A 25,457-nucleotide genomic window follows, 5' to 3' on the forward strand; every position below is an offset into this window, starting at 1 on the left:
GCGCCTCTTGCTCCTTACTTTGAAGATTTGATTCTGTGGCTTTGCTGCCCTGCTGTTGGGTTTCATGGTGCGTGACCCTGACTGCCTTTCTTGCCTCTCTGTAGATAACTGCATGGCTGACTGCCCGCCAGCGAGCCAGGGAGAACCCTTTTCTCCAGGGAAGATGTGGTAAAGTCTGATAGAGTTCCCCTTGAGGAAACGAGTGACATGCACTTGTTATTGCCATTCTGACATAGCTGAGAGAGCTTGGGGCTCCTAAGTAGGCATTCCTGAAGCCTCCTCGAGGATGGCAGTGTGAACCATAGCCAGAGGTGCAAGAGTCAAGGCTTCTCCAGCAAGACACATCAGGGAAGCTGCCTGTTTGAACCAGTTTGCTTCCTGGGTCTGGCAGAGAACAGAGAATGGAGCTGATATGTTCGAGGACATGGATCCTGTTTATCCTTTAGATTCCTTGTGACTTAGAGCTAAAGCCTGGCTTTGGCTACTGGGCATGCTTAACACTAACTGTGTTTTCCTTCTCCAGAAGGGCAGAGAGAGGAAGTGAGGGGAGGGAGTGAGGAGCTTGGACCTCAGCGCACTGGCTGACCCAGGAGCCGGCTAGAGGGATGTGCATGGGGGTGGGGGGGTTAGGGGGCCTCTTCCCCGACTCACTGCAATCCAGTTTGCCCTGCATCACTCCTGTGCCCCTGGAGCCTGGATTCTAAACATAGATTGCATGTTTTATTAAACGTGGGTTTGCTTTATAACTTTAGGTAAAAAGCTATAGGCAGCAGGAAAATGATCTGTGAAAGGAATTTAAAAGCACATTTAAGTACAGATGGTCCCCGACTTATGATGATGCAACTTACAATTTGTCAACTTTGTGATGGGTTTATTGGGTTGTGACTGCACTGTAAGTCTTGGAGTATCTGAACACACTGGCATTGATTCACATCCTGGGACAAAGGAAGAGGGACCCCCAGAAGGGAAAACTGATTGTGACCTCTGGGTGGTATAGCATCACATTTGCTATATTAATTGAATTTACCTCTGGTCACCACGAGTTTCATGGATTGTTTCACTCACGCCTAACACCTCTGCTAGTGAGGGGCAGAAAATCAAATGCTAAGATTGACAGCAGGGTTTTCCTTTTGCAGACTGCCATTCGTGTTTGCCTGTGGACAGATGTGTTCAGTACACAGACTGAGTCCTCCAAGGCTTACAAACTGGACCACTTGGACCTTGCAATTAACAGAGGTATGAAGAAGGGAACATTGTGTTTGTCCTGGATCAATAATTCCCTCCGTCTCCCTCCCCAGTCCCCCTTCCCCCAATTTTTCCCTTTTTGTAGAACTTATTCCCCATTTTTATTATGTAACTCAACAGAATGACTCAGAGGGTGATATTTCAGGCAGCAGAGTGAGCTGGGGTGGGGGTTTGGGATTGGTGAGGCAAACAGAAGTGTGTGGAGAGAGATCTTATCGGGCAGAGAATTTGGGCTTCCTTCTGAATCACTCTGTGTAAACAGCCAGCCATTGGGCTGGCTTGTGGGCTGGGTCTTGATTCTATTGAATCAACTGTGACTAAAAGATACGGTAGTTTTAATTTCCTGTGACTCACGAAAGAGCCTTATTGGGCAAGATTTGTTCTAGGCCCCAATCTTTTGGCTGAAACACTTCAACTTTGCTCATGGACACAACTGGAAGAGGGGATTTGGGCTGCCAGACGTCTCTTTTCAGTCACACCTCATCGTGAGGTTGCATTTTGGAAAACATGGGCTCAGATTCATTTTTGCTGGATTCAGATTGGCTGATGTAGCCTACTGATTTCAACCCCCTGAATGAGCTCGACAAATATGTCTAAAGTAGATGCTGGAGTCACACCGGTGTGGAGAAGGTGCTCGTTGAAGTCTTTGCCTTTCTCAACTCCAGGGAGAAGAACTACTTGGGCTTGAGGGTTTGTTTCAGCAAAAATCTAGAATGAGCCACATCATTTTGTACTTAACCAGGTCTTTTATTGCATTTATAAATGTCCCCAGAGGCTATTACTCAAAAGGGCTCGGCTAATAAATAGGAGAACTAATAATTATCTTATTTCAGATTGCTGACTGTGTGTAACTGCCTCAAGGGGTCAAAAGTGCCTGGTTTGCACAACATCTCCCCGGCATTCTTACATGTGTGGTTATGGAATCCATGCAGTGAGGGGTCAGGGAGCAGAGGGATGTGCACGCGCTTGATCTCTTTCATATTGGAGCTGCTTTCTGAAACCCGGCACAGGGAAGGTGAGTGTGTTGGATGGTTTGGGTGGGGCCACGAAGTCCTGTGGGTGTTCAATCTCGGCCCCCTCTGGGGAATTTCCCTTGCAGGGTTCTCATCCAGGCCTTAAAAGTTGGCAGCATCCCCCAGGAACTACCCTGTGAACAAATCCACACTTCCGGAAGCATGCGAGTCTGCAGAAATACCACATTCTCTTCCACATGGGCTTTTGGCTCTGAGTCCCCCTGTGCTTCCTCAGCCTATGTACCCGCTGAAGAAGACAGTGTGTCTGAATGTGGGGAAGGTGGAGGCAGGCTTCATGCTGGCATGGTTTCACTTTTAGATGTTGGTGCCCATATTGAAGTGCAGCGGGCACCAGGGCTGTGGGGACCTTTGTCCAGAGTGGAAAGGGGCTGCTGGCTTAAGAGGTAGTGAGAAGTTAAGCTTCCCTCTGAAAACATGCCCTGCTAGCTAGCTCCAGTTAGCTGAAATGCTGCAAATAAAGCTGTGTCTCTTTTAACTTAACACTGTTATTGGGAAGGTGTCCTGGTTAGGAAACTCAGCAAGTATTAGCTGTCACTCTCTATGAGAATACGTTTGTGGAGTCAGGGCTCTCAGGGCATAATTCGCATACAGCAAACACTTCCACTTTCTTGGTACACAACACTGAGTTTGGCCAGTGTGTGGAGTTCTGAAGCCACATCAGGATGTAGAGTGTTTCCCTCACCCCAAAGTCCCCTGTACCCATTAGAGCTGTGCCCACCATAGCCCCCAGCAATCACAGATCTAATTTCTGTTCCTTCTGCCTTTTTCAGCGTGTCATGTACATGGGACCTAAGATGGTAACCTTTCACGCAGCTGGAGACTTCAGAGAGTATTCGTACTGGGGACCAGCAGCCCGTGGTGTTGTCCCCCAGAGAGGGGGAGAGAGCTGCTGCCTGCAGTGGCTGCTCCTGCTTCACAGCCCCCTGGCTTCTGAGTCCCTCCATCCTCTAGCTGGGCATGAGAGTGCCAAGAGGCCCAGTAGGAGGAAAAGCCTTCATGGAAGACAGAGGGCAAGAGCAGGCCTACCATGCTGACTTCCTCGCCTTGTGTCTGGCTGACTGCACAGGCGTGAGGAGGTAACCAACAACAGAAACAGATCTGGAAGAATGAGCAAAAAAGACTTGACTGAATCAGTTTCCCCAGAATGGAGAGGAACTGGGGCAGCTCTGGGGGTCCACAGCAGAAGCTGGTGGACCATTTCACCAACACCCCAGGAGCAAATCAGTCCGACTTGTGTTTGGCCCTTGAGTCCCCCTGCTCAAGGCTTAGAGCCCTGGAGAATTAAGGGCAATGCCCATACTGCATGCCATGGATGACGGCTCCCCTGGAGGAAGTTGGGGTGCTGAGACTAGAGCATGCCTCCTCCAAACATTGACTTCCCCAGGAAAATACCAGATCCCCTAAATAAGGATTCAAGGGTGATAGTGTCACCTTCATTATTCATACATTCCATGGGCCTGAGAAATTAGCTGGAATAGACTTTGTTAAATAGTAATATTTATTCTTATTTGAGTTGTTTTCTTTTTAGGGCTGTTTCTAGTTGCCACATTTACCTTCCTTCGGTGTTTCCACATTTAACATTAGTATTTTCATGTTATATTTGTAGGAACACATATACATTTGTTCCTATGACTTGAGCCCCTTGGTGCTAATTACATTGTTCGTTTTATGTTTTTGTTTTATCTATTAATTTTTTTAGAGATAAGATGTTTTTTCTCTGTCACCCAGACTGGAGTGCAGCAGCACCACCATAGCTCGCTGCACCTTGAACTGCTAGGCTGAAACCATCCTCCCACATCAGCCTCCCGAGTAGCTAGGACTACAGGCACAAGGTACCATGCCTTGTTAATTTTTGTTGTTCTTGTTATTCTTTTGTAGCGAAGATGTCTTACTATGTTGCCAGGCTGGTGTCGAACTCCTGGTCTCAAATCATCTTCCTACCTTGGCCTCCCAAAGTGCTAGAAGCACCCAGGCTATTACATTTTTAGGTTATATCAACTCTGCTACACTACCCTGAGAATTGCCTTTGGACTTTGTCCTTAAATAAACAAAGGACTGAGCTGATCCTATCAGCCCAGAGCAGCAGCCTGGGAGCCACCATGGGACCCAGGAAAGCAGCCCTAAATGCCTTGCTTATGATGAAATCTCTTGAAAATAGCCCAACTTCTGTCTCCTGTCTGTGAAATAAGCTTGCCTCTCTAATTCTCAGAGCTGGGATTTTGTGAGAAAGTTGTCAGGAGCACACTGGGGGAGATGTAATTAGAAATACATGTTATGATCCATTAGAATGACAAGTTGTATATGTCCATCGTACTTTAAGGCATCCAGTATCGTCTGCTGTGTTTGTGAGTACTTTAATCATGTTAAAGAATGCTATCCTGAAACTGTCCCTGAGATTCACACTTGCTCTCAAGTTGATTGAGTTTGGGGAAAAGAAAAAAACCACATTGGCATGTTATTTTTTGACATTATATGAGGGTTGTCATGGATGTACACTGTGAGGGAGGTGTGCGAGACATGTTCCAGCCCAACCCTTGTTCTTATGAGGCTTGGAGGGATGACTCGCTTCCTTAAGGTCACCCAGCTGTGTGAGTCACAGCTGGAATTTAGACTAGGGTCTCCTTAGTGTCTTCGTTCTGAGTTCTTTCTTGAATGGGCACCTTCTGTGATTTGGAGCCTGACCAGACATTTAACTACAGTGGGTAGAGCCAGCCAAAGGTTGCAAAACTTTTCTACTTCCTTAATGGCTAGGAATTGGTGATCAGAAATAACAAATACATGTCAAGGCTGTTAAATTGTATAATATTTTGGGTTTCAAACAGACATGATAAAAAGGCTCAATTATGGCAAGCCTTCAAAGTTGAACTGTTCCTGAAAACAGTGACAAAGAGGGTCTAGGAATGGTAAGGGAAATACAGTATTATGTTCATGTTTATCTTTGGCTGCAGTTGACCAAAAACGAAGGTTGATACAATTCTCTCTTCCAGGCTGTGTATAAGTTGGCAAATGACAGGAACAACATTTGCTTCTAATCACCCATCCATCTTAATAATGTCGAACAGATACAGTGCGGAAACTATTGCACAAGCACCAGCATTTCATGACATTGGAATCCTTGCCAATTTGAAAGAGGTCCTTGAATTGGGGAGAGTTACATCTTTATGTTTTTGATCATGATCCTCTTGGAAGATACTTATTAGGGCCGTTTGTTGATGACAACATTAAGAATTAACAAATTATCTTCTTAAAATATTACAAAAATTTAATGGTTTCATTAGAGAACTATAAAGTCTGTTATTTAAGAGGGAAATATTGTGCTGTTTAAAAGCAGGAAAGAATTACTGAAGGACTCTTCTTGGTCTCCTTTCTAGAACTGAGGCAAACTCAGCTATAGTAGTCAAAAGAATTTTTAAAAAAATTAGTAAAGAGAAGAGCAGAATCTTTGTACATTGGATGTCAACCAAGTCTCCTAATACCTAGGAAGTTATCAGTCATATAAATGCATAGACTTCGCATTTTTTAAGCTAAAAAAGAAAGTGAATTATTCTAAGAAGTTCTACTTTCTCCTCTACATGGGAAAAAGGTCATTTTTATTTTTGGGGCCTGGTGTGGGAAAACAGAAGGGTGTCTGATGAGGAGTGCCCACCTGTAAGTGTATGTCACCATAATGCTGGTCATTCTGGGTTCCCTGCAGACCCCTCTTTCTAAGCAGAATTCTGCTTGCAGCCCTCACCTGGGTTTGTATCTGGCATGCCTCGGAAGTGAGAGCTACCAGTGCCACTCTCCCTGCAGGGGACTGCATTGTCTGGTGCATGGAAGCTCGAGGGTCTGGGTGCCCACATGCCCTCTCCCAGGCGGATGAGGTCTCCTCTAGAAAAAGCTATTTCTGGGTGAAGTGGAAGGCACAAAAGGCAGGTTCTTCATGCGGCAGAAACCATTTACAGGCATGGGGAGTCTAGCGACCATTGTAATAACAGTGAATTGAGACGATGATTATCTGAATGGTTCAAAGAATTCTGAGCTGGGAGCTGGAACCTCTGGGCTCCGGACCTACATCTGCCACTAAGGAATATATAAAGACATACTGTGGGACCCCATTTTCTCCAGTGTAAAATTAGGGTTTCTTACTGAGCTTGAAAGTATGTGGTTGATCCAAGAGAGTCGATGAGTTTAGCCTTGCATTTTGCATGTGAAAACACATCCTCTGAGGTAGAAAAAGTACCAACTTTGTGAATCTGTGCAACAGCGGGACCAGAGTGGGCATAGGTGCTTCTCCTTAGGGATGCTTCCGAATTCGCGGGCTACACCCTGGGAGTCCCCTAGGAGAACCCCTCTTGATCTGTTGGGGGTGGGAGTTTCCGATTTTTTAAAATAGCATTTATGTGGGGTCAAGAATCTGAGGCACAATTCTAGAGGGGACCTAGTTAGGCTCTTTATCCTTAGCTAAAGGGCTTGGAGTTCACCCTGAGATGGCTGGAGCTCTTCACCGCCCGGATTCATTCGCAGACAGCGGAGGCGCAGGGTGACCAGGGCCGGTTGGCCCCGCAGCCCCCTGCTTGCCGCACTGGCGGGAACCGTGTCTAAGCAGAAAAAAGGCTTCAGACTGAGGAGACTTAAGTCTCCCAGAGGTGTTTTCAGCCCCCAAAGGCAGCCGACTTCGTCTCTGTCTGCAGAGAGGGCCTGGCTGGGCGGACCGGAGAGGCCTCCGGAGCGGCAGCAGAGGCCAGGCTGGGCGGGGACGGCGGCTCGGCAGTGCACTTCTCCCCACCCAACTGCCCACCGCGGCCCTGAGGGGTTTTCGATGGGGTGGAAGGGAACCTTGGCCGTTTAAACGCGCGGACAGGGCTGGCTCGCAGCGGCTGTTGGGGGCCAACTTGTATTGCTTTGAAAAGGGACCCACCAAGCTCTGGAGCCCCAGCTGCAGCTCCAGGCAGGCCTGACAGGTGTCAAAGGGGGTTTCCCAAACCAAACAGACCCCTCGACCCCCGCGTCGGCCGAGGGTCACTCGGCTGCCCCGCAGCCTGGTGTTTGCGCAGCTGGGCCCGGGTTCCTTTGGCCCTGGAGGGGCGTGCTGGGGCGGGGGTAGGTCAAAGGAGGGGGCGGGGGGAGGGGTGGGCTGCGGCGGGGAGGAGTAGGCTGGAGGAGGGGGCGGGGGAGGGGTGCGTTGGCGCGGGGAGAGGCTGGAGGAGGGGACAGGGGAGGGGTGGGGTGAAGGAGGGGATGGGGAAGGGGTTGAGCGGGGAGGGGTAGGCTGGAGGAGGGGGTTGGGGTAGGGGTGGGCTGGAGCGGGGAGGGGTGCGAGCCCTGCCCTTGGCGGAGGGGGACCACTTGGGCGCGGCCAGGTCCCGGGGCCTGGACACTGAGCCCCGAGCTCTCCTCCCGCGCCTGCGAGGAATGTAGTTTTCTGGGCATATGCTGGAAGGAGCTGTCGGGCTCGAGAAGTCCCACCGCCACCGCGAGGCTCTTTATCCTTAGCAAGGATAAAGAGGATATCCTTAGCAAGGATCCTGAGGCCGGGGTCCTGCAGCTGGACCCAGCCGCCTTTCCGAGGGCCGGCGTGCCTGCTGCGACGTGCGGTTCCGCGGAATTCCAGCGTCACTTGAACTAAAAGCAGCTCTGCAGCTTTCCGCGTTGAGAAAACGGGAGCTGGTGCTGTCCCCCTTCCTTCTGGGCTGCCTCCGGCCCGGCACCGACCGAGAAACCGAAACTCCCCGGGGCTGGGGGTGTGTAGGAGGGACAGGGAGGGGACCACAGCCTAGGACCCTCCAATTCCTCCCGCCCCGCCCACCCAGTGTGATTGTCCTTCTGGTCGTGGGATGCCGAGCTTGTAACTGGTCAGGAAATAGGGGTGCAAAACTCATGCGACTCTGAGGACTTCAGAAACCCTTACAGTCCCTGGGGAAACAGAGAAGGGGCCCAGAAGCCAGAAGGGGACAGCAGTCTACCAGACTCCAGCGTGTTCATTAGCAAGGAAGGATTTCTTTTTTCTTTTGAGGGGAGGGCCAAACAGCTGTGATTTTTGGAACACTACCTTTGTCTTTCACTTTGCTGCTTTTTGTGTTAACACGAATAAATCAGAAGCGACTTTAAATCTCCCTTTGCAGGACTGAAAATTGACTTCACAAAAACATGTTACAGTAGGCGGCCTCTGTGGGCACGTAGCGAGAGAGACGGGGTCCCCTGAAACCAGAGGTGGAAAGCACTGAGCTGGCTGACTCCCCTCCTCTCCCGAATTCTCTCCTTCATGTGTTTTCACTAGAAAAGCAACATGAAAAGTTCTGATCTTCTACCCAGGGAAAATTTGTGCCCTGCCCCTAGTTGCTGGTCTGTTTCAGATTTATTTTGAGGTCGAATTATTGGCGCTGGGGGTGCAAATGCCTACTTCTTGCCATAATTCAACCCTATTATTATCACTCTTTATGACTATTATGTAGATGTAATCCAAATCAGTCAAGACTCATCATCTGTTAACCGAACTTATGGAAGATTTTTTTCTCTCCCATTCCTGCCAGAAGACACCATCCTGAAATAAATGCCACCCTCTTTCCCCACCTCACTATATGTAGAGCTCATATCATCCTCCTGTCGTGGGTAATATAGGATCTACCCAAGAATGGCAGCCATGTCAATAAGGCCTAAGTTTCCAGTCTCTGCATTTCCCACAGTTTGTATTACTCTCTAGAATTCTGCAGTCCGTGCACTGTTGGAGCCTTACTGCCTAGGAACCTACTGAGGAACAGGTGTTCACCCTGGGACTCCCACTTATGAAAACCCTCCCTTACATTTGTAATATGGGAAACCGTCTATTCCTCCTCTTCAAGGTGGCATTTTCTCTTTAGAAATGCAATCGAAACAGGCAGGACACCGCCACCGTTTCCAGTGAAATCTTTACAGATGAGGGGAGAGTAGAAAAAATACTACCCATTGCTTCTCACCCAATGAACTTTTGCATTCCTAAAAATGTGGATGGTTTTGTTTTGACAAAAACACTGTGACATTTAAATCACTGTTGAAATTGCCCCGAAGACACCTTTGGTGTATTAAGATAGTCTTAAGACAAAATTTAAGTTTCCAACTTTTTGAGCCCCAAATCAGAACCTATTTACCTGAAAATATCTGCCTGACTCTAGGCTTGTTACGAGCTCAGCTTGCCTGCTAAAGAATTCTTGGGGGAGAGAGGGACACTTTGCTCTCATTTGTTCTGGTAGTGCTTAGGTGACTAATTAGAATTAGAGGAGTAATTGGTTTTCAAATTTTAAAAAGCCCATGAATGGAAGTCCAGTGTGGAAATTTGTGCAGCAGTATACCTTGTAAGGAAATCTGCAAGCCCATACTATGATACCTTTATCGAATTATTCAGGAAAATATTTTGATCTCCAAAGGAAGTTTCTTGATACCCAAACCTGAGCCCATTTTGGTGGGGAGAGGGGACAGGCGTAAAAATCTCTCCACTTCCAACCCATCACCACAACGTGTTGTCAGTTGTGAGTTTTATTAAAAAATAAGCACTATGCTTGGGTTTCATAACATTTATACATGAATATATACACAGACACAAATAAAATAATATTAAAAATAAAAATCACACTTGCTTTCAAGTGGCCGTGGTCCTGGCACCCCACATACATAATCAACTTTTCCTCTAAAGAAATTGGTTGGCCCAAGGAGACCACAGTTAGAGAACCACGAATAAAGCTGTCGCCCGTTGCCTGCAACATTTTTCAATTCAGGTTTCAAAAATATATAAATAATTTAATTACAAAACCCAACATTTTTTTTTTCTCTTTTGGCACAGTGAAGCATTGGTCAATAGCAAGAAATGACTGAAGAGTCTCTGATATCTCTCTTACACTCAGTCATACCTGTAAATGCCACATACGTACACGGATGGGGGCTCAGACACCCCAAACAGTAGTCATATCATTTATAGTGTGGAAAGGTTCCCTGATGTACTTAGCGGGCAGGGGAGGGACGTAAATCAGTGGAAGGTGCGACAAAAACAGTAGGAATAAGGGGAAGCCTGGGCGTTAAAGAAAGACAAAAAAAAAAAAAAAAAAAAAAATCCTTATGAAGGGTGGGAGGGACAGGCTTCGCCAAGAAACTAAAACAAGAATTGCTTTGGTCCTCCGTAAAGTTGTAAAAGACAAAGGAAAATATCCCGGACTAAGTTAAAACACTCCTGTCAAAATGCTTTAGCTATAAGGCACATTTGATGGAGATTTTAAAAATTTATTTTCCTCTGGATTGAAAGTGCAAAGTCTGCTGGCCCGGGTTCCCGCCTCCCCGACGGCGCAGACTCGGCGTCCCGGGGCCCAGAGGCGCGGCTTAGGCCAGGAGCGTCTCCACCGGGTAGGGCAGGTGCGGGCCGGGGCGGCGGGCCGAAGCAGCCTGCAGGGCGGCGGGCAGCCGCAGGGGGCAGTACAGGTGCGCGCCGCTGGCCGCCGGGCCTCGGAGCGGCTTGGCCGGGGCCGCCGCCGAGAGGGGTGAGAGCAGGAGGGGCGGCGCGGCCGGCGGCACCTCGGCCCCCCGCGCGCCGAGCAGCCCCGGCTCGCCTGCGCCAAACGTGCAGAGCGGCAGCAGGGCCCCGCCGGGCGCCGCAGGGAGGAGAGCGGGGAACGCTGGCAGCGGCGGGCAGGGCGCGGCGCCCCACAGCAGCGGCGTCCCGGGGCCCGTGTCCCTGAGGCGGCGGCTGCGGAACGGCTTGCTGAGGATGCTGTCGATGGCGAAGGAGCTGGAGAACTTGCCCGCGGGGCTGGCGCGCTCCTCCTGGCGGGCGGGCGAGCGCGTGGGGGGCGACGCCGGGGCTGCGGGCGCAGGCGGCGGGGCGGCTGGGAGGCCCGAGGCCTCTTCGGGCGGTAGCCCGGGCGCGGGGGCGGGCGCGCGGTGGCTGAGGCGCTTGCGGCGGCGGCGGAAGACCCCGTCGGCGAAGGTGTACTCGCTATTGGGGTTGAGCATCCAGTAGTTGTCCTTGCCCCAGGGCCGCGAGGGGTCGCGCAGCACCTTGACGAAGCAGTCGTTGAGCGAGAGGTTGTGGCGCACCGAGTTGCGCCAGCCCGTGTAGCTGCCGCGGAAAAAGGGGAACTTGCCCATGAGGTACTCGTTGATCTCAGCCAGCGTTAGGCGCCCGCCAGCCGAGTCGCGGATGGCCATGGCGATGAGCGCGATGTAGGAGTACGGAGGCTTGGGTCGCCGCGTGTACGGCTTGCTGCGCGCGCCCTCGCCGCTCCCCCCGTCGCCCGTGCCAGGCCCCGCCGCCCCGGCCTCTGCGCCCCCCCCCGCCGCCGCCGCCGCCGCCGCCGCCGCCGCCGCCGCTACCCGGCTCTCCTCCTCCGCGCCCGGCCCGCCGCCGGCGCTCTGCTCGCTGCAGCCCGGCGGATCCCCGGCGCCGCCGCCCGCGGCCGGGCTGTTGGCTGCGCAGTCCCCATCGGAGCCCAGGGAGTCATCTCCTGCCGCCGACAGCGGGGACGGCGCGTCGCTGCCGCCCGCGCCCTCCAGGTCACTGGTCGGCTTGTCCCCGTGGGCCGTGCGGGGGGCGAACACTTCCAACTTCATGCCCGCGCACTCAGTCCCTGCTTGGCGTCGTATGTATCCTCTTCCTTCTGGCGTCCTAGTAGGGAAGCTGGTACCGGGGAAGGTGCTGGCGATCCCGGGCTGGGGGTCTTCGCCCTTCTCTCCCGCGAGCTCCTTCTTGTCTTGCGAGACACAGTCACTTTTCCGGAGTCCTCTTTCGCTGGGCTTTTTCTTTGGAGGGGCTGTGAGTCTTGGGTGGACTAAGGGGCGGAGAGGAAGGAGTTGGATGGGTGTCGCCTTCGGCCCGAGGTTGAGACTTTGGGGTGAGTGTGTGCAGGGGCCGCGGTACCACCCCCGGGGGCCCGAGCGTGCCGGGCTCAGAAGGCTTTCCTGCTGGAGGGAAGCAGCATGCGCATCTGCTGCTCCTTAAAGGAGCCCAGGAGGGGTTCTTCACCGGCGGTTCCAGGTCCGGTGCGGGCGTCCTCGGGGCAAGGAAATGGTGCCAGATGATGTGTTTGCCACCGTGGGGGAGGGTCCGGCGCCTTCAGCCTTGAGCGCCTGCAGAGGCGAGTTCCCGAGGCCGCTGCGCCCGCGGCCGCCTTCCCGCCCCCGACCTCAGGGCCAGCATCTCCGCGCTGGCTAGCCGCGGCTGCCTCTCGCTTCCACCTTCGGGCCGGCCCAATATAACCCTGCGCCGGCTCCGCGGGGGCGGGGCCTGGGCGCGGACGGCGAGGGGTGGGGGAACGAGGTGGCCGGGGTGGCGGCGGCTCCCTAGCTCTCCAGCGGGCGCACACCAGGCGGAGGCCACGCTGCCGCGCGGCCGCAAACTAGCTGAGCGCAGGTTGTTTGTTTTGGGTCTGCCGGCCCCGCCCTCCTCCTGCCGCCAATGGGGAGCGCGCGCGCCGCTGTTGTGGGTGTGCGCGTGTCTGTGAATGTGCGTGTGTGAGCGCGCGGAGCCGCCCGGCCCGCCGGCTCCTCTGCTCAGGTGTGGGCCCCAGCCCCTGGAGGGCCGCGAGGGCTCTCTGCGCCCTGGAGTTCGGGGAAGCGACTTGGGCGAGTGCGCCTGGCTGGGAGGACACGCTGCGGTTCCCCTAGTGAGATACCTGAGGGGGCCGGGTCCAGTGGAGCAGGGACTTTGCTGGGGCCTAAGCTGAACGTGGCCTGTGTGCTTCTGTAGTAGTGAAAACGATGCTAATTAGGAAAGCAAACCCCTCTTGTCACTGCAGAGGTGCTGAACAGAAAGCGCACAGGACACTTTGCAGTGACCTCTTTCGCGAGCCTTTTGCCGTGCCCCTTCCTGTGAGCTCCTTTCAAGAACCATTTTGTCTCTTCCTCTTGTTTTAATGAATACACTCCTGGACTTGAAATTGTATGTGCCTTTTTGGATGACCTTGACTCTTGCTCATTAAAGGGGCTCCGACTTTCACTTTTCTTTTATCTTACTTTATCTGGCTGGTGGCTCCTGGGGGAGGACAGCAGCGTCCTCCTCTAACCCTGGGGCGGTTGTGTATGGCGCGGGGTGCCGGACTCAGCCTGCACTTGTGTGTCTGCGGAAGCCTAGGACGCCGAGCTCAGCCGCTGGGTTCCCAGGATCTGACAGTTAACAGGAACGATGGGGAGGGCGTGTTCCCGAGGGCGGGGGCAAGAACACAGCGGGTTCACGGCCACGTGTTTCCATTCTTCCTTTGGGACCTTTGCTACTTTTGCTGTGACCTCACTGGCACCGGTGTCCGGCGGTCTCGAAAGGGGGGGCCGTTCCCCACCCCAGGGCGCCTGGGGCGTGATCTCCAGGCGGCGTCATCAGTCCAGAGAGCGGGCGCCCCGGCCCCGGAAAGGTGTACTTCCAGCCCGCTGCCCTGCCACGCCGAGTTTCCTCCTTTTTCCTGCCTTTGTTGCACAAAGCGACGGAGCCGCGAGTAGGTGGGAGCTCACCTTTGATGTTTATTTTATTACTTTCCACCATTTGTGTAGAAAACGTACACAATCCTCTCTTATCTTTATTCAGGGAGTTTTGAAGGCATTCACAGTGGGGCGGGCAACATAGCCCCATTCACAGCTCTGTTATTCTTGTATTTGGGGAAGGATCGCGTTCGGAGATTAGACTGATAGAAGTATGCGCCTCGGGAGCCAGGTGGGCAATGGCTTCTTTTTGGGAAACTAGACGTTCTGGAGGGGTTTGCTCAGCTCTAGCTTAGAGTTGATGGTTCCTTGGACCTGGAGATGGAAGTGGGATGGGACAAAAATACATACATACATATATATATGTATATGTAATATATATGATATATAAATGTATAATATATATTAATATATCTTATAGATAAAATATATGTAATATATATATATATATATATATATAGAGAGAGAGAGAGAGAGAGAGAGAGTGTGTGTGAGAGGGAGAGAGGGGTAAAGAGGCATGGATTTGGCCAGGGATAAAAGGCATTCTTAATTAATGTTATCCTCTCTTGAAGCTGGGGTTGGGCAGGGTAGGAGGGCACATGACTATTTGATGGGGAAGGCAAATCCAAGGTGGGACATGTGTTCATTACAGAGTCCAAGGGAGGTCTCTTTGAGACTCCAGGGCCAAGATGTCCTGCCACCAATGACTGTTGGTCGCCGCCAGGGAAGTTGGCTTACTCCACCTCCATGTCCCACTTTCCTCCTTTCTTACCCAACCTCCTCCCTTCCCCATCTGCAGGGGACCCTCTCCTTACCCTGATCTCATTTGTGGCAAGGACCTGACCCACCTATTAATGCCTATAATGTGGGTTGCTGTCTGCAGGTTTGGAGCCTGAAAAGGTTGGGGACAACAGAGTGAGGTGGAGGTGGGTGAATTCTCAGCTGGAAACATTTTTCTATTTTTAGAGTGATTTAGGGAATAGGCAGGTGAGAGGCTGCTTGCAGCCACCTAAGTGGACTTTGAGAAGGAAGACCTCTGCATGGGCATGGCAGGCCGTGGACCACCTGGATAGGGTAAACAAAAACCCTACCTCAGCTGGAATGGAAGCTCCACTAGGGCAGGGTTTTTTTCTGTTTTTCTTCATGGCTATATTCCCCTGTCCTGGCCACATGAACGTGCCATTTGCTGAGGATAAAATCATTGTCTTCTGTTAAAACCAGAAGTAAAACTGCTCTTTCCATTTGTGGTTGATGTCAATATCCATTTTAGCTATTGTTTTACAGCTGGGAAACTGAGAATGTATAGAGAAAGGCATGTCTATCCACAACACCCTCAACTCAACTGAGGCTCAACCCTCAACTCCGGCTGAGTACGATTGAAGAGATCAGATACTGCAGAAAGTCATGTGCATTTTTTTTAAGTTTCCCAGAAATGCTTGGATATTTCTGTCCCTTAATTCCCAGTCCTTGGGGGAGTACATTGATGGGTTAATAATAAATGCCTGCAGGTGGAGCTTGACCAAATACCTGTGGATAAGAAACACCTATTAGCTCATTTCCCGCCTTGCCCTTTATTTTCCATGGAGATAAGTGAATAAACTATGGCGAAGAATAAGTTGACATTTCCATGATCTGCTGACCTCTCTGAAGTGTCGATTTTAGGCAAAGGAAGACAGTGCATGTATCTCTGAGCGCAAGAACTAACTTAAATTATGGAAACTATCTGCAAATTTAACGCTCTCCATAATTTGATAGTGCTTCACTGACCCAGTTCCTAAACACTAATCTTGGGAAGGAAATAATTTAATTACTAAAATACCTAAGGTGACTCCCTGTGGAAATATTGATGACTTTCCCTGTGCATTAGAAGAGCACAAAAGCTCCAATCCCAAAGGGACTGTAGAACAATCTTGATCACATCCACCTGGCAACCTGGAAACAGCTTTGAATTTCTTCCCATGTTAACCTCTGGATCTGAAGAGAGGGTAAACTTAAAATTGCCTTCCTGTGGGGACCTGAGACTCCAGATAAATCTACAGTATAATGCTGTTAATAATTGAAGAGCCTGAGGCTTAGAGACCAGGCTAGTGTCGAGTCCCAGTGCAAAATACAGGGCTTTCAATCCCTGCAGAGTCTCCCTTGGGGCATGGAGAGGACCCTGACTTGGGGCTCGAGGTCAGGTGGCAGTGAAGGTCCTCTACAGGTTAAATCCCAACTCTTTACCTTTCCTTTTAGTGAAAAGACACAAGAAGAAAAGGAGTGCTTTGAAATGGTCTGGTTGATTCTTTTGGTAGATGCTAACACTGGAAGAATCATGAAGAGTTTAAAGCTGGAGTAGACAGAGGAAACTTAGGCATTGTTACATATCTCTATTTTAACTCCTTTCCAAAAGTGTTTGAATAGGGTCAGACTCATTTGTTTGTACATTTACCTTGTGTGAACAGTCTTCTTTTGGTCCCCTGACCAGTGGGCGTGGCTTAACCCAAGAATCCCAGGATTTGGCTGGGCATTATTGTCCAGGTGCAAAACCAAGGGATGTGCTTGAAGCTTTCTTTGTGAGCTCAGGGATTCCAAGCAGCAAGAAAGCCCTTGGATACCCACTGAATTAAGTAGTTGTTTGGTGGTAGGTCCCGAGGAGTGGAGAGAGGCAGGGAGACAGGTGTGATAATGGTGGAAGAGAGAGAAGAAAGGATAAAAGGAAGAGCAAAGATGTGCAGATACAAAGCTAGATCATCTGCAGTACGATGAAGATTAGGGGTCATTGAGAAAGCTGCCTGATTCTGCCACTCAGAGACGAAATCCTGCACACTCTAGCACTGTATGTGAAAATATTATCAATGTATGAAGGAAAATCCCAGGACTGATTCGTTACAACAGGGTGACAGCTTAGTGGGATCATGGAGTCCATTCTCCAGAACTGGCCAGATCTTAGGAACCCTCATTGTCTAGTTTTAGTCCAGTTTCTCTATTACCTGAAGTTCTTTAAATTTTGAGTTTTACAAATAGAACAAGAAGATTTAACTTCTGTTTTCAATGAGTGATCCAGTCCTCTCTTTTTAACTTTAAGGCTGTAACCATCCACAATAAATTAAAAATCAGACCTTCCCTGATATGTATCAAAGGAAGGAGATTGTCTTTCTATGAAGAGAACTGACTCACCTCCTTGGAGAGAGCTCCATCATCTTGCTGTCATAAAACTCTGGGCAAAAGAGGGGCAAGTGGCAAATGAGATCCAGTTTGGATATATGAATATGAAGATGTACAAACAAAACAGAATCCTTACAGGGACCATGGAGCTGGGGAGGGATCTGTGTCCCTTGTCTTGGCCAGTACACCCTCAAACCTGGACCCACAATCTAGGTTTGTGCATTTCGAGTAGATATGGGGGTGAACTCTCCCATTTAACTCCAGAGAAGGCATTGCCACTCTAGGTAGGTATGGGCTTTGGAGACAGGTAACCTTGGGTTTGTATTTCTCCTCTACCAGGCAAGTTACTACACCTTACCTTTTTTTTAATCTATAAGAATAACAGTTGTAAAGATTTTAAAAACTGAACTACTAGATTCTAGGCCCTTATTAAATGTTCTTTATGTCTTTCATTCCCTTTCATACTTGGGAGCTCATTTTAGAAAGGTATACTATCTTTTTAAGCCCAGATAGGCAAATTCTCCTGCATTAATCAAGCAAACTTTTTGCGTAAAATCTGGAAACATGAAAAATAGTCCCTGGAAGAATGAGAAATTTCTTGAGGTCATTTAATCCTAGTCTATAGCCAATACCTAGCTGGTGTTCCAGAAATAAAAAGAGAAGTCAGAAGCCCTCGCTTCAACTGTGAACAGGTCCCTTGTTCAAAATTTGAGCAGGAGTTGAATGCACAGTTGGGTTACTGAGAGTAAAACCCATGCTAGTAAATCATGTAGGAACAATGTAAGGAGAATATCTGTCTGTCTATGTATGTATGTATGTATCTATCTATCTGTCTGTCAGTCAGACAGTCAGTCAGTCTGTCTATCTACCTACCTGTCTGTTCATCCATCCAACTATATAGTTTTTATTATGGAAGATTTCAAGTCTGTGCAAAAGTAAAGAGAATAGCATAATAAATAGTGTTCACTGAGAATACCATTCATCGATCCTGGGGTTGTTTATTGTTTCTAGGACATTTTTCAATTTAACATGTGTCTCTATGGTGAATATCAGTCACATCAGTGTAATTATTTATTTGCTTTATCATCACCGTGTGTATGTATATCTCAATCTTTCTATTGTTATTTTAGAATATCAATTCCTGTTTTATTACTAACAATGTAATAACTGAAAACAGTTCAAAATTACACTTGTGAGCTTTGTTTTTGGGCCCTTAGGGTATATATTCCACCATCTACACAAATTACCAAATTTTAAATTAATTTGAGATAATTATTCTCTGGTGATTAAGCATCAACTTGATATTCAGTGTCTTAGTCCACTTTTTGTTGCTGTAACAGAATACCTAAGACTGAGTAATTAATAAAGAAAAGATGTTTATTTCTTACAGTTTTGGAGACTGGGAAGTCCAAAAGCATGACATCAGCATCTGGTAACAGTCATTCCATGATGTAAGGGTTGAAGGTGGAAGTTAGCCCAAGGATGGAAGGGAAGAAGGGGGCCAAAATTATCAGGAACCCCATTCTCACAATAACAGCATTAATTCATTCATGAAGGTAGAGCCCTCATGGACTACTTACTTCTTAAAGACCCCACCTCTTCACAGTATTTGCAATGGCAATTAGGTTTTCAAGGCAAACTTTGGGGAGCACATTTAAACTATAGCCTTTAGTTAGCATCATCTAGTGTATTTCATTTTTTATTTCCTTCATTTATTTAACAAATAAATAATACTGACTTTTTTTTCCTTAAGACACAGGATCTCTCTATGTTGCTCAGGCTGGTCTCAAACTTCTAGGCTTAAGCTATCCTTCTACCTCAGCCTCTTGAGTAGCTGGGACAATAGATATGTGCCACTGTACCTTGCTTGAATATTGACCTGGTTTTAAAGTTATAACATGAAGCATATTCAGGGAAATTTAGTTTTCATCAGTATTTTTTCCCACCTTGCTCCCTCCTCCATCCTATAGGCAACCGTTTGATAAAACTTTTAGAATTACTCTTTATATTAGTTTGCTAGGGCTTCCAGACAAAATATCGCAGACTGGGTACCTTAACCAATAGAAAATTTATTTTCTTTTTCTTTTTCTTTTTTTTTTTTTGGAAATGGAGTTTTGCTCTTATTGCCCAGGCTGGGGTACAATGGCACAATGGCATGATCTTGGCTCACTGCAACCTCCACCTCTTGGAGTCAAAGTGATTCTCCTGCCTCAGCTTTCCCAGCTACTGGGATTACAGGTGTCTGCCACCACACCCATCTAATTTTTATATTTTTAGTAGAGACAGGGTTTTGCCATTTATGCCAGGCTGGTCTCAAGTGATCCACCCACCTTGGCTGCCCAAGGTGTTGGTATTACAGGCATGAGCCACTGTGCCTGGCCCAGAAATTTATTTTCTTACAGCTCTGGAGGCTGAAAGTGCAAGATCAAGGTATCAAGGTGTTGGCTTCATCTGGGACCTCTCTCCTTGGCTGGCTGCCCTCTCTATGTCCTTACACGGCCTTCCCTTTGTGCATGTGCACCTCTGGTGTTTCTCTGTGTATCCACATTTCCTTTTCTTTTAAGGACAGCAGTCAGATTGGATTGAGCCCCACTGTAAAGGCCCCTCATTTTAATTTCATTACTTCTTTAAAGACCTTATCTCCAATGCAATACAGTACTGAGGTACTGGGGGTTAGGACTTCAACATACACATTTTGAGAGAACACAACTCAGCTCATAACATACTTCTATTTAAAATGACTAAGCCAACATAGATGTATTTATATATTCCTCCATGTAGGTAGTGTTAAAATTTTATATACAGTTAGTTCTATCTACTTCATCTTCTTAACTTTTTAAAAAATCCTGGAGATTACTCCATGGCAGTATATAGAGATACTGGAAGATACTTGGAAGATATTTGGAAGATAATGTTTTGACTGTTAATTGAGCACAGAATTTTCTGACATTGAAGAAAATGTATTGAATTTTTTCATTCAGCTTTATGACTTCAAAGATGGTAGGAGAGATATATGACCCATAAAAATGGACACCATGTGGCTGGGCGCGGTGGCTCAAGCCTGTAATCCCAGCACTTTGGGAGGCCGAGGTGGGTGGATCATGAGGTCAAGAGATTGAGACCATCCAGGTCAACATGGTGAAACCCCGTCTCTACTAAAGATACAAAAAATTAGCTGGGCATGGTGGCGCGTGCCTGTAATCCCAGCTACTCAGGAGGCTGAGACAGGAGAATTGCCTGAACCCAGGAGGTAGAGGTTGTGGTGAGCCAAGATCACGCCACTGCACTCCAGCCTGGGTAACAAGAGCGAAACTCTGTCTCAAAAAAAAAAAAAAGGACACCATGTATGGATGGAATGGCCTTGAGGTCCTCACTTGTGCTGTCCTCTGACTTCATGACATTTCCTGTTATATGGCCTATTTCTCCATGTAACCCAGAGACAAGAACATACATAAACAACAGCATGGCCCAGAGATATGCTGTGCATACATAAGGTAGAACAGTATTCCGAAATTATCAGAAGTCAGTGATGCTATCTGGGCATTGATATCAGAATATAAAGACCTTAGCAATGAAAATAGAAGCTGTGTGGGTGGTACATGTTGCATGGTACACAGAAGGTCTTTGTAAAATGATATGCCCAGTTGTTCAGGAGAACATTTTGTAGTTTTACTTATTTTTTAAAAATTGTATATTTTTTACTTTTATAGATTTGGGGATACGTGTGAAGTTTTGTTACATGGATATATTTAGTAGTAGTGTGGTCTAGGCTTTTAGTGTAACCATCACTCAAATAGTGAACACTGTACCCATTAGGTCATTTTTCAGCCCTTACCTACTTTCCTTCCACCTTTCTGAGTCTCTAATGTCTATTAGTTCCACTGTGTCCATATATACACATTAGTTAGCTCCCACTCATGAGCAAGAACACGTTTTATTTGACTTTCAGCTTCTGAATTATTTTACTTACTATAATGGCCTCCAGTTCCATTGATGTTGCTGCAAAAGACATGATTTCATTTGTTTTTATGGCCAAGTAGTATTCCATGGTATGTATATACCACATTTTCTTTATCCAGTCATACATTGATAGACACTTAAGCTGGTTCTGTATCTTTGCTATAGTGAATAGTGCTGTGATAAACGTATGATTGCAGGTATCTTTTTATATAATAATTTCTTTTCTTTTGGGTAGATATCCAGTAGTGAGATTGCTGAATCAAATGGTAATTCAATTTTTAGTTCTTTGAAAAATCTCCTCACGATTTTCCATAAAAGTTGTACTAATTCACATTTCCACCAACAGTATATCAGCATTCCCTTTTCTGCACATCTTCACCATCTGTTATTTTCTGACTTTTTAATGATAGCCATCTTGACTAGTGTAAGATGATCTCTCATTGTGGTTTTATTTTGTATTATCTCTGATGATTAGTCATGCTGAGCATTTAAAAAATGTGCTTATTGGTCATATGTATGTCTTCTGTTGAAAACTGTTCATGTCCTTTGACCACATTTTAATGAGGTTATTTGTCTTTTTCTTGTTATGTTGAGTTCCTTATGGATTCGAGAAATTTGTCCTTTGTTGGATTCATAATTTGCCAATATTTTCTCCCATTCTGTAGGTGGTCTGCTCACTCTGTTAATTATGTATTTCCCTGTACAGAAGCTTTTTAGGTTTAATTAAGTCCCATTTGTCTATTTTTGTTTTTGTTGCATTTGCTTTTGAAGTCTTAGTTGTGAATTCTTTGCCTAAGCCAATATTCAGAAGAGTTTTTTGGCCAGGTGTAGTGGCTCTTACATCTAATTTGAGCACTTTAGGAGGCTGAGGCAAGAGGATTTCTTGAGCCCAGGAGTTCAAGAGCAGCCTACGCAATGTAGTAAGACCCTGTCTCTACAAAAAAATTTAAACAAATTAGCCAGGCATGGTGGTGTGCACCTGTAGTTCTAGCTACTCAACAGGCTGAAGCAAGAGAATAGTTTGAGCCCAGGGAGTTGAGTTTGCAGTGAACCATGTTTGTCCCACTGCACTTTATTCTGGGTGTGAGAGGGAGACCCCATCTCTTTAAAAAAAAAGTTTTTCCTAGGTTTTCTTCTAGAATTTTTATAGTTTCAGATCTTACATTTAAGTCTTTAATCCATCTTGAGTTAATTTTTGTGAATGATGGGAGATATAGGTCCTATACTTATGCATCTGGCTATCCAAGTTTTCAAGCACCCAGCATCATTTATTGAATAGGATATCCTTTCCCAAGTGTATGTTCTTGCTGCCTTTGAAGAAGATCAGTTAGCTTTAGGTATGTGGCTTCGTTTCTGGGTTTTCTATTCTATTTCATTGATCTATATATCTGTTTTTAAACCAGTACCATACTGTTTTGGTCACTATAACTTTCTAGTATAATTTGAAGTTAGATAATGTGATGCGTCTGGATTTGCTCTTTTTACTTAGGGTTGCTTTGGTTATTTGGGTTCTTTGGTCCCATAAGAATTTTAGGATTATTCTTTTCCAATTTTGTGAAAAGTTATGTTGATATTTTGAAAGGAATTTTGAAAGGAATTGCATTGGATCTATAGATTGCTTTGGGCAGTATGGTTTTCTTAACAATATTGATTCTTCCAATCCATGAGCATGGGATGTTTTTTCATTTGTTTGTGTCATCTACAATTTCTTTTATCAATGTTTTATAGTTTTCTTAGTAGAGATCTTTCATCTCCTTCTTTAAATGTATTCCTAAGTATTTTACTTTTTTTTTTGTAGCTGTTGTAAATAGGGTTGAGTCCTTTATTTGGTTCTAAGCTTGGTCATTAGTAACGTATAGAAATGCTACTGATTTTTGTATGTTGATTTTTTATTCAGAAACTTGACTGAATTCACTTATCAAATCTAGTGGTAGTTGAAGGAGTCCTTAGGATTTTCTAAGTATAAGATCATATCATCAGCAAACAGAGATAATTTGACTTCTTCTTTTCCAATTTGGATGCCTTTTATTTCTTTCTCTTGCCAGATTGCCTGGGTAGAACTTCCAATGCTATGTTGAATAAAGGTGGTGAAAATGGGCATCTTTGTCTTGTTTTAATTCTTAGGGGGAATGCTTTCAACTTTTCCCCATTCAATATGATGTTGGCTATAGGTTTGTTGTATATGGCTTTTGTTATTTTGAGGTATGTTCCTTCTATGCCTAGTTTGTTGAGGGTTTTTATCATGAAGGGATTTTGAATTTTATCAAATGCTTTTCTGCATCTATTGAGATGATCGTATGGTTTTTGTTTTTAATTCTGTTTATGTGGTGAATCATATTCATTGATTTGCATATATTGAGCTATCCTGGCATCCCTGGAGTAAATCCAACTTGATCATAGTGCATGCTATGGTTTTAGATGACCTGACTACACATCTCAGTTGCTCAGAACAGTGTCTATGTGTTGCCTCTGTGCCATTATTAAAATGGTCCCCTTCCCTTTTAAAAAGCATCTTGGGACAATAAATTCTATGGGCATTCTAGTTTTAGAGGATCAATAAATAAAGAATAAACTTAAGGTGTCTGTGTTAAAAATATTAGGGTATGGCTTTCTAAGCATGGCTTGAAATCTGGTTTCTACATTATTCCTAGTTAGTTCTCTGGCAGATTCTGGTGCTAAGCCCAAATCCGCCTATTCTGAGGTCTTCTTTATCCCTTTCATGAATGATCCTGTGAGCCTTGGACTTTGGGGTTCAAATTTAGCCTGGAGCAGACTCATGATTGCCTTTCAAGAGTTGTCAGCTACTTTCTAGTTAACTCAACCTTCAAAGATGGAGGTTGTGTTATTACCTAAAGTAGACTGTACACCAGTCTGTTGGTACACTCTGACTACCTGGAAGGGGTTGACAGAATTATATAAAGCTACATCACTAAATGGGCAGAATTTTAACACTGAGTATAATGCTTAGCATTCATGATGGCATGGTAGACTAATCTACCATTATATTTGCTTGTAAAAATATAAATAACCTGTCTTACATAATACTGATATTTTGCTATAATTCTGCCTTTTGTGGAGTGAAGTGGCTCAACCTCAGCTCACTGCAACCTCCATCTCCCGGGTTCAAGCGATTCTCCTGCCTCAGCCTCCCGAGTACCTGGGACTACAGGTGTGTGACACCATGCCTGGCTAGTTTTTTGTTTTGTAGTTTTAGTAGAGACAGGGTTTCACCATGTTAGCCAGGATGATCTCCATCTCCTGACTTCATGATCCACCCACCTCGGCCTCCCAAAATTCTGGGATTACAGGCCTGAACCACCACGCCTGGCTATCTAATTCCTATAACTTCTTTGCCAAGTTCTTTCCAAGTTATAGAAATGCAGACATCTATTCATATTACTATTACTTTTATATACAAATAGAATTGCATCTCAGGCTTACATCCTTAAGTTTCAAAGTCCTTTACATGTATAAGTTTTTTGTTTTTGTTGTTTTGTTTTTGTACATTGCCTTTACAATCCACTTACAATCTACGGGGCCAGCTTTGTTATCAGGCCAGATTATAATCAAGCTATTCTTTGTTCAACCAGTATGCCCTCTCAGGGAATGATTGTAATCAATCTATAGTTTTACCGTTTAAAGATTCTCTATCAAAGAGTTTGAATTATTTTTCTTCCCCTTTATTTTCACTTTAGCTGTATTGTTTTTTGAGCTAGATAATTTTCTTTGAAGTAGAAAATTATCCTAATCTTGGCTAATAAATATTAGACTGGTGGTAGTGATACTACATTAATAGAGAAGAATGTGCAAATTATGATATGCAATTGGACTTAATGAAGAATAATGGTGTATTCAAGAGTATTAAAAAGTTCAAAATTTTCACAAAGCCTCTATCTAATTTTTTTTTTTTTTTAGATAGCATCTTGCTCTGTCACCCAGGCTGGAGTGAAGTGGCTCAACCTCAGCTCACTGCAACCTCTACCTCCCGGGTTCAAGCGATTCTCCTGCCTCAGCCTCCCGAGTACCTGGGACTACAGGTGTGTGACACCATGCCTGGCTAATTTTTTGTTTTGTAGTTTTAGTAGAGACAGGGTTTCACCATGTTAGCCAGGATGATCTCCATCTCCTGACTTCGTGATCCACCCACCTCCGCCTCCCAAAATGCTGGGATTACAGGCCTGAACCACCTCGCTGGCTATCTAATTCTTTAATCTTGGTAAAATTAAACTGAGTATCGATAGTGCAGCAATAAGAAAAAATGTGAGGGTGTTATTTTATAATTCTTTTCATGAAAAATGTTTCAGATCCAGGATCAAATCCTGACATTTAGATTTGACTTGGGCAGTATCTTCTTTACTGGGCTGGAAAAAGGTTAAATGAGATCATGATTGTGAACTGCATTGTTGTAGGTGCCAGCTCTGATGGCTCTGACAGTGCTACTAATTCTGGTGGACTATTTCCAAATTTTTATCTTGGAGACAAAGAAACCTCTATCTTATCTAAATCTCTTATTGTGAAGTTTTATTCTCTTGGAACCTAATGCTGACCCATAAAAGGTCTCATCTACTCTCATCATATAATTTTTTCTATTACTTGGCATTTCCTAGACTGTGAGTTAAATCATGAGTTCCATCATGGTTCCAAAGAGACCATTCTTTATGC

At 46.3% G+C, this 25,457-nt stretch overlaps 1 protein-coding gene and 2 long non-coding RNA genes across 3 annotated transcripts in view; 2 read left to right on the forward strand and 1 right to left on the reverse strand.

Annotated features, from left to right (window-relative positions):
• LOC128931723 (uncharacterized) overlaps nucleotides 1–5,123 on the forward strand; it is a 79,608-nt gene extending 74,485 nt beyond the window's left edge. Inside the window, exons 6-8 of the long non-coding RNA XR_008480581.2 lie at nucleotides 1,137–1,236; nucleotides 2,079–2,260; nucleotides 3,050–5,123. This is a non-coding gene — a long non-coding RNA (uncharacterized LOC128931723). The remainder of the gene's footprint in view (nucleotides 1–1,136; nucleotides 1,237–2,078; nucleotides 2,261–3,049) is intronic.
• A 4,631-nt stretch (nucleotides 5,124–9,754) lies between these two features.
• Nucleotides 9,755–12,447, reverse strand: FOXQ1 (forkhead box Q1). Its single transcript, XM_008994068.4, has one exon. It carries the CDS (start codon nucleotides 11,829–11,831, stop codon nucleotides 10,605–10,607), a length of 1,227 nt encoding a protein of 408 aa, XP_008992316.3. The 5' UTR covers nucleotides 11,832–12,447; the 3' UTR covers nucleotides 9,755–10,604.
• Nucleotides 12,448–13,808: 1,361 nt separating this feature from the next.
• The window catches only part of LOC103792326 (uncharacterized), a 93,441-nt gene continuing 81,792 nt past the window's right edge, over nucleotides 13,809–25,457 (forward strand). Inside the window, exons 1-2 of the long non-coding RNA XR_619010.5 lie at nucleotides 13,809–13,920; nucleotides 24,711–24,832. This is a non-coding gene — a long non-coding RNA (uncharacterized LOC103792326). The remainder of the gene's footprint in view (nucleotides 13,921–24,710; nucleotides 24,833–25,457) is intronic.

The sequence above is a fragment of the Callithrix jacchus genome, chromosome 4 (assembly GCF_049354715.1).
Source record: "Callithrix jacchus isolate 240 chromosome 4, calJac240_pri, whole genome shotgun sequence".
Lineage (NCBI taxonomy): Eukaryota > Metazoa > Chordata > Mammalia > Primates > Cebidae > Callithrix > Callithrix jacchus.